This window comes from Mus pahari, chromosome 5 (genome assembly GCF_900095145.1).
Source record: "Mus pahari chromosome 5, PAHARI_EIJ_v1.1, whole genome shotgun sequence".
NCBI classification, from domain to species: domain Eukaryota; kingdom Metazoa; phylum Chordata; class Mammalia; order Rodentia; family Muridae; genus Mus; species Mus pahari.
The window spans coordinates 135,098,462-135,107,512 of record NC_034594.1 but is presented as its reverse complement, the minus strand read 5'-3'; the positions used below and the strand labels follow the sequence as shown (position 1 = coordinate 135,107,512).

Genomic DNA, 9,051 nt, shown 5'->3' with positions numbered 1-9,051 from the left:
CCTGGCATTCCCCTGTACTGGGGTATATAAAGTTTGCAAGATTTAGGGGCCTCTCTTCCCAATGATGGCCAACTAGGCCATCTTCTGCTACATATGCAGCTAGAGACATGAGCTCTGGGGGGTACTGGTTAGTTCATATTATTGTTCCACCTATAGGGTTGCAGACCCCTTCAGCTCTTGAACACATTCTTAAATAATTCAGCAACTCAGTTATCAAGAATTATGACAATGGGTGTATTTTAATTAAATAGCTTGCTTTTTTATTATTTGTGGAACAACTGTGTGAACCCAATTACATAATTACCAGCCATATGTTTCAATTTATGGGGGCAGTGTTAAATAAAAGAAAAGGTATTCATTAGGTAGAAAGCAATGGTAGTTAGTATTTACTCTAACCCTGGTACTTTAGCTTGGCTCATAAGTAAATCTGTTTTTCCTTTGTGTAAGCGGCAGATAGCAAACAAGTGTTGTTCCCTACAGGAACCCTATCAGCAGAAACATCTACTATCTAACATTGCTAATATTCTGAGAGAAATGCTGTGACTCAGTGCATTTGGATCTAGAAGGACCCCAAGCAGGCTGTTCAGTGTAGCATCCTTGCCTACTGTGTAGGAGGTCTTAGGTTCCATCTTTAACACTGCAGATAACCCCAAACTGAAACCAAAACTAACTACCCAGACAGACAAAACTTTGAGCCCAAGAGACAATTCATCCAGTCCACCTTCCTCCTCTGTCCAAGTCACCCACATCCCTGATACCTTCACATTTTGCCACTGATCATACCAATCAGAGGTTTGTTAAAGGAAGGTGTGCCACCTTAAAAACACAAGCACATATTAGAAGTTGGCACAACCAAGGCACACTCACATTGCAGTAGACATTTTCCTGTTTATTCCTAGAAGATGGGTGAACCCAGGAGGTCCCTGGAAAGGTGACTTTGGAGAAACAATGTAGGAGAGAGAGAGAGAGAGAGAGAGAGAGAGAGAGAGAGAGAGAGAGAGAGAGAGAGAGACTCAAGTTCAATGAGAGTAGTATTTGAGACATCCAGTGTGCCAGGTTTGGTGGGCAGCCAGAGGGCAGTGTGGGCATGTGGGATCTTGACCACAGACACAAACTGGCTTTTCCATGGGCCTTACAAAACACTGAGAACATTGGGCTAAGATTCCCTAAAGGAATGGCTGAGAAGAAATGAGGGGAAATGGTCACTTAGCTAAGAATGATTAAACTAAGCCAAAGGTAAGAAAGAAACTAAAGTTAGTGCATTAATAGTGAAAAGTAAAAGCACACACACAATATCTCCAGCAACTAGAGACATAGTGTTATCTTTCAGCGCCCACCCTGCCCAGCCTCAGCCGAGTGCAGTGTGTGGTTTTTATGAGTCTGAGCAGAGGCAAGCAACTTAAATATATCAGGGGAGATTGTGAAAATCTGCTGTTTTGAACAACTGTTCTAAGTGGGTTTTTGATTTCTATCTTGCTACTGAACCATAACATCCAATCACTTTAAGCAGACAGCCTGTGGCTTGACTCTATCTCTCCTTTATTTCTGATGATCCCACTGTTCTCTGAACATAAACTTTAGATGAACTGCCAGAGGGTAGGCAATTGCTAGTTCGGCCAGAATAACTGAGATGAGATATGCTTTTTTTTTTTGATGGGGCTATGGATGCAAAAGCCTTCATTCCTCGGAGAGCTAGAATATCATCACACTTAACAGTGTAGACTCTGGGGCTACGTTGTTCGGTGTGACAACAGACTTTAACACTCCCTTTCATGCTCGCTGTGAAGTGGGGAAGTGTAACACCAGTCTCGAGGAGCTTCCCATTCTATAGATAACCTGCCTCCATGTTTGCTGCAGCTCCTCTGTAGAAGCCCTGGGGATATATCGAGGAGAGAGCCAAACAGACACAGAGTCTCTTGTCTTCCAGTTTGATGTGGAAGGGTGTGTGTGGTGAAACAGGCACAAACCAAACTTCAGCAGGTTGGAAGGTGAAATATTGTAGTGAGAAAGATAGTGAGGGAACGGGGGGGGGGTCCCCGGAGGAAAGCAGGAACCCACTTTTATATAGTGACCAACTTAGGCCTCACTGGAAAGATAAATTTGGGCTAGCACTCGAAGAAACGTTAGGGACCTTGCAGATGCATAGGAGAAATATCTTTAGAGCAGTAAGCCAGTGCGAAGCCTCTTGTGCAGGGCCTATGTTGAGTGGCTCAGGCCGAGGCCTTGGTGACTGGACCTCACCAGTGAATGTGCTGGAGGGAAGGGGAGCTACATCACAGTGGCAGAGTGGGGTAGTGCCTTGAAAGCTATGGCAAGGACCTTGGCTTTGGCCTTTGAAGAGAACAGGGTTGATGGAAGTAGAGGGTAATGAACAAGAAAATAATCCATGTTACAGGCTGTGTGAATGAAAATCACTAGTTCATGGAAAGCAGTGCACTCCGTAAACATCATTTGATGTCGGTCTCCTTACCGTGTGTACTGTGAGAAATTCCCCTACCCACCATCACACCAACCAACCCGTTGTTATTAATGTCGTTTTTTTTTTTCCTCCCACATGGAGTAATTATAGTTTTTGTTTCTGGTTGCTAATTACTGAAAGAAATCCCACTGAGTTGTTTTATCTTCCAGAATTAGATGGAGCTGACTTGACGCTGTTACTTCTGCCCTGAGTTTGTCTGTCTTTTTTTTTTTTTTTTTTTTAATTTGTAATGTGTTTTAGTATCTGTTACTTGTTCAGAAAAAAAAAAGTCTGAGTTTCTTCAGTGCTGCTCTTCTTTGCTTTTCTCAGTGCTCAGCAGAGGAGCAGTCAGGTTCACAAGAAAAGCACAATTGGAAATCAGGTAGGAACCGTGTAAGCAACCCAGTGCATGCATGCCCCAAAGCATTGGAACTAAACTGCTTGACTGACAGCTTTTTTTTTTTTTAAATGCAAATTGATCATATGTAGGTTTTGCTTAAGGTGCAGCCTTTTGTTTTGTTTTTTGCTTTTCACGTTTTTTTTTGGAGCGAATTTTGCATTTCGTTTTGGCTCTTTTTGCAGTTGTTAACCCTACCATCTCACCTTACATAAACCGCCACTTGCTGTGCATTTCCAATTAGACTCTTGGTGTCCTCTTTTGCTTGCTTCCATTACCACCAAACTTAATTTAACCTTGAACCCCCCACCCCAAAGGAGGTTCAAGGTTAACAATACGGTGAGTAGTTGCATGGGCTTCCGGGGTGCTGGCTGGCTAGTTCACACGTTTGCACAGCTTGGTAACAGTGAAGGGACGGCTCAGAAAGAAGGCAGTGTTGGGTTTAATCTCTGCCATGCCAACTTCCTATTGGCTATGGACGATGTTAATTGCTAAGGTGATCTGCCCACTTGAGTTTTTTGAGCCTTGGGGCTGACCAGCTGCCTCTCACTAACAGCGCTCTGCAGAGATTGCATTAACTCCGACAGTCTGCTGTCTCTCTTGTGGTTTATGTGATAATGAATATTGGCATTGTTATTTCTTTTCAAGTCAAAACAATGATGATATTTTTTAAAGCTCTTTTTTTTAGCGCAGAGGTACAATTATTGAACAAATTGAAACCTCTGCTCTAGACAATTTTTTCCCATTGTTTTGAAAGGAGAAGATGTAATAACAGACTTTATTTAAAAACCTTTCTTTTTTTTTTTTGAACTAAAGCATATAATTCTTTGCTATTTCAGGGAACCAATCTTCCGCCTTCACGGCAAATTGTACGAGCTAAGTTCTGTAAGCCTTACTGTTGCTTTTTTAATTTAGCTTCCCAAGGGCACAGTTTGTCTTTAACTGATTAACTCCACTAGAGCCTGCTACTAATTTTTTTTTTTTTAAACTTAGGTTGTCTTGTTATTAACACTCTAGCACTGAAATCAAACTCCTCTTTGGAGGGTCATCCTTCACTGCTAATAACTCGCTGTGGTTGAAAGGTATGAACTAGTAAACCCTCCAATGCTGTAATAATAAACCCTTCACCTGGTGGGAGCTTGGATGTCTCTCTAATATTAATGGACCTTTAAAATCATTAAAATCATTAATGATCTCCCCCTCTGTCCTCTTCTGCTCTGTTGTTCTGAGACATAAGCCTTCCTCCTTCCCACATATAACAATTTCAATACATGAACCTGATGCTTCAAAAAGGTGGGTGAACACTGGTTACCTCACTTTGATAGAGTTGTTTGTAAGCTTACCGAATTCTAATTATTTGAATTTTTTAAGAATAAAAATCGCAGAGCAAAACTCACACTATTTTTTAAAAAAAAAATATGGCTACAGAGTTGAATTTTTTAATATTAGAAGGTCTCTTTACTTTTTACAGAAGTATAAAGGCATGATCAAATGACCACAGAGGTACTTAGGAAGAAACTGTGTTCTCAGTTGTGCTCTGAAAGAAATAGGCTTGTCCCTCCAGCTGCACAGGTTGAGAAGACAATTGGAGCACGAGTACAGATCCAGAAATTAATGGTGCTTTTAAGTAACCTGTGTTAAAAATGTAAATATTGGTATCAGGGAGCATATAGAAGAAGGAAGAGATTCAAGCTGCTTTTTAGGGGTAATTGTGAATAGTTATTAAAGGGGTGTGGTGCCCTTCCAGGCTCATGTCTAAGGGGATACACTGACAAGGGAAGGCAGGAAAAGGAACATGTTAGAGTGGGTGGGAAAGAGTGTGGGAGTTGTCTGTGCCTGTCGGAGACATCATTACAGATTCCAGTTTGGGAGTCGCGTCGGATGTGTCTTACAGTTGCTGATATATAAGGTAGTTATCAAAGTAACGTGAGGGATGAGATTAACTCCAAAGGGTGATACCATACGAAGAAAATGGTCCAAAGAACGATGGGAAAGAACTAGAACACACGAGGAACTGAAATGAGTAAATGGTAAGAGAGACGGGACAACCTGGAGAGGAGTGGAAGAGAAGACAAAGGCAGACAACATCCCAAGGAAGAGCAGCCAATGGTAGTGGATGATCCCCGAGATGGGGGGGGGGGAATCTCAGGAAGTACAGGGGTGGTTGTCAGGATGTAAGGCACCATCTGAGACCTAGTGATATCAGCGGTCCTATTGGTCTTACGGACTGCTCTTCTAGTCTGTAATTCAAAGCTGATATCAAGCTGAAAATACATCAAACTGAACTGTTATGATCTGAGATTTTTCCAGAGTCAGCATGGAAGGGCAAGAGAAAATTCACACTGCAGGTTTGCAAAGAGAGAGAGAAGTGCGGCAAGGCACCGCTTGGTGGGGGTTTGGAATGTGTATAAACTGGGAGACATTAACCAAGCAGCAAACAGTCTCCGAATCTTAGCAGCCATTACAATGAAAGCCTTAGGCAGTGGACTGTGACAGACCCAAGAAGTCAGGAAGATGGCTATCCCACTCTCACGATGAAGACTCATGTCAGCTTGACAAGATGCTTGAGAACAACTGAAGGAAATGTGACTTTGACTTGTGGTTCCCGTCCATACATGAATGGCGTCATTCTTTCTCACTGTCCCGAGTCAGGACATCGTGGTGGAAAAAGGCATAGCAAAGCAAACTGCTTACCTGTGGCAGCCATGAAGCTGAGACCAAGGAAGGGTCAGACAGAAGATGCACCTTTCCAAGGGCATCAAGGACACACAGTGACCTACTGATGTCATCCAATTATGTATCCATTGATATACATTGATCTATCAACTACGTCAGAACTCTCATGGTCCAGTGGTTTTCTCAAAACTTACCAGCTGGCAACCAGGCCTTGATCCTTGAAACCCCAAGATTTGACATTTCATATTGAAACAATAATATGATGGCCAGACTTGAGAGTAGTGCCCTCAGTTGTTTGGGCTCACTGAATGAGAAAGGAGACAAGAAGGTGTATCTGAATTTGTGTAAAGAAAAAAAAATGATGTTGGCAGAAACTTGAAAAGAAATCGATTTGCTCGGACGCTGGAGACTTCACTGAGGTCAGAGGAAATAAGTTCCAGGATTAAGGAGAAGCAGAGTGAGGTGTGGGATTGAAGTCGGTGAACAGGCAGACCATTCGATTCTTTGAATGCTACTTGAAGGCCTGAGGAGGTTATCTGAATCAAAGAGAGCAGGCAATGTGAAGACATGGAGAGGCACGGTGGAGCCTTGTTTGTCTTAAGATGTGGAAAGCTAAAGAGGAACAGGGATGGGATTTTTCTAGACTTTAATGTGTTAAGGGAAAAAGGGAATGATTGACATTTAAGGGACTAATGATTCACACATCAGCCTCCCCAGCGTAGGACAGAAAAGTACCTGATGTGCGCTGGGGCCCCAGGCTGTACTCACCTAGAGCTGTGTGAATTCGAGGACGTCCTCCCTCAGGAGGAGGAGAGCAGCTGCCTGTGGGCCACCCGTGTACCTCAGAGCCGCAGACTATTGTTTATGCGTCTTATAGCAGTGTGCTCGCTACCGCTCCAACTTTAGATTGGATCGTGACTTCCCAACCTGTGCTGTGAATATTCAGGTAACTGGCTTATCGGTCTTTTGTACTATAGGCTCCAAGCAGCCCAGATCCTTCCTTTCCAACCAGGGTTCCTCCTCTTCTTTTCGAAAATTTAATTAGCATTTTTCTTAGAATCTCCTTTATGTCTCAAAAAAAAAAAAAAAAAATCATTCACACTAACTGGTTAGTCCTCAAGTTTTTCGGCCAAAGTTCCTATTCTCCGCTGCAATGGTACACAGCTTGAGTGAAGTATAGGCAGGGTTTAATTTAGTTAGTTTAAAACTAGGTTGCAATGATTACCAGGTCCCTAGCTGAAGAAGCCTGTAGCTGTCTCCTCATTTGAACCCCCTTTATCCTGACTCTTAGCTGATTTCCTGGTACCAATACTTAGATCAGTTCTGATTCTTTCAGTAAATTTTAGAAAACTCAACTTAAGAGACTGGAAAAATGGATTTATTAATGTATGTATTGAGTTAAGGGGGTAGTAGAAATGTGGGTTTTATAATCCATGACTCGAACTGGCTCCTTCCTTATTTTTGTCTCCATTGGTTGCTGTTTGGCTCCATGCTAGGGCCCCAAGTGTGACTGCTCCCATCACTCAGGACATTTCCTACCTAGCTGGAATCTGGCCAGGATAAAAGAGCCCAGGGTCTTCAGAAAAACCTCTGGGGTTTTACTTTGATCAGACTCCTGGATCATGTGCCCACGTCCAAGCATTGTCGCCAGATAGCAAATTATACTTATGGACCCGGGTTGGATATGTGAGCCCAGAGCTGGCTCCGTCAACCTGGTCGCAAGGCCTGGAGTGGGGATGGGCCTTCTCACCTGAAACTCGGAGCTGCTGTTCAAAGAAGAGCGCCCAACCTCTGCAGGAGATGCACCAGAGGATGGTATGGTTCATTGACTGTTTGTCATCTGGACAATTCCATCCGGAAGAAGAGATGCTTGGGAAAGTTACCTTCTTAAAGTCCTAACAGTGGTTTAACGCCTCCTTATTAGAATTCCATGGCTACCTGACGTAATGACTTTTTTCCCCAATCTATTATCCTAACTCCACTTCCCACTTTCCCTTTCCTTTAAAAACACTTCTCTAGATTAGTGTAAGATTGAGAAGCTGCGAATTTGGATCAGTCTTCAGTTATGAAAAGGTAAAGGCACTGTGTAAGCAGAAGCACATGGTTGCCGAGAAGCTAATCTGAAATGAGATAACAAGAATAGCTGCTATCCAGGTTTGTATAAATGTTAAATGAGACAGATAGTGAGAAGTAAACATAGAAGTGGTTCCAGATATGAGAGAGAGAGAGAGAGAGAGAGAGAGAGAGAGAGAGAGAGAGAGAGAGAGAGAGATTGTTAATTCATCCCTGAGATAGTCACAAAGCTCAGGCATGGTGAGACAGAGTTACACGTTGGCTCATAGAGATTATCAATGAGGTTTCCAAGATTCAAATTCAGGTTATTTGAGTGTAAGCTTACTCCTCCTCTTCTTCTTCTTTTAAAAAAAGATTTATTTATTTTATGTATATGAGTACACTTCAGCTATCTTCAGACACACCAAAAGAGGGCATCAGATCCCATTGCAGATGGTTGTGAGCTACCATGTGGTTGCTGGGAATTGAACTCAGGACCTCTGGAAGAGCAACCAGTGCTATTAACTGCTGAGCCATCTCCCCAGCCCAATAATCTTACTCTTTTAAAAAAGAAATTTATTTATTTTTGTTTGATCTCTACCTTTAGGAATTTAGATTAAAGAACATACAGAGTTTATTAATGGTACAGAAGTAAGATGAATCTATATTAACCAGGAAATGAAGGCATGAAATAAAACATCACCGTCTTTCAAATAATACCTAGTTACTATTCTAAGAACGTCATACAATACATTTAGACTGCATTCACCCCTTCTTCCCACTCCTCTCAGTTGCACCCTCACTTTGTTATCCACTGAGCACTGAGTTTTCTTTCTTCCTGCTTTTCTTTAAACCCCTGGAGTCCAGTTTGTGTGGCCTAACTGCTCTTGGCACTGGGGCCTGTCCTGTGGGGTTGTCAACCTACCTTTAATGGTCACACCATTAAAGAAAACTGATACTGTCTTCCAGTAGCAATGACTCCACAGCTCGTAGGGGTCCTTCGGGCCTCCCTCCTCCTTCCCTCTCCATGCAAGGCTTTCGTCTGGTTTGAAAGCCTGTGCAGGTCTTGTGCATACTGTCACAGTCACTGTGAGTTCATCTGTGCAGCTGCCCTGCTGTGTTCAGAAAACAATCACTGAAGTCATCTACCACCTCCGGTTCTCTCTGGCCCCTCTTCCATAAAGATCCCTGAGCCTTGGTGTAAGGAATGTATTATGAATGTCCCATGTATAACTCTCTAGCTGCTTCTTCTCTCCATGTTGACCAGTTGTCCATGCTAGCTGTCATCTACTACAAAAAGAAGCTTTTCTGATGGTGCCTGAGGGATTCACTGGCCTATGGGTATAGTATAATAGTTATTAGCAGATGTTATGGGTAGGTTCTCCCCTAGGGATGATGACCCTTCTAGATATGTTTTTTTAGTCCCATTGATGGTGTCAGGTAAGAGTTCCATCTCATGGAATGTGCC

General features: G+C 42.7%; 1 protein-coding gene across 6 annotated transcripts in view; it reads left to right on the top strand.

Annotated features, from left to right (window-relative positions):
- Positions 1-9,051, top strand: part of Dnm3 (dynamin 3) — a 477,887-nt gene that overhangs the window by 206,531 nt on the left and 262,305 nt on the right. For 3 of the 6 annotated variants that reach the window (XM_021198990.2, XM_029538405.1, XM_029538406.1), the window contains exons 13-14: positions 2,789-2,840; positions 3,695-3,724. In XM_021198990.2, coding sequence (XP_021054649.1) covers positions 2,789-2,840; positions 3,695-3,724 — 82 coding nt within the window. The remainder of the gene's footprint in view (positions 1-2,788; positions 2,841-3,694; positions 3,725-9,051) is intronic. The other 3 variants (XM_021198992.2, XM_021198991.2, XM_021198994.2) reach the window with 1 other exon arrangement.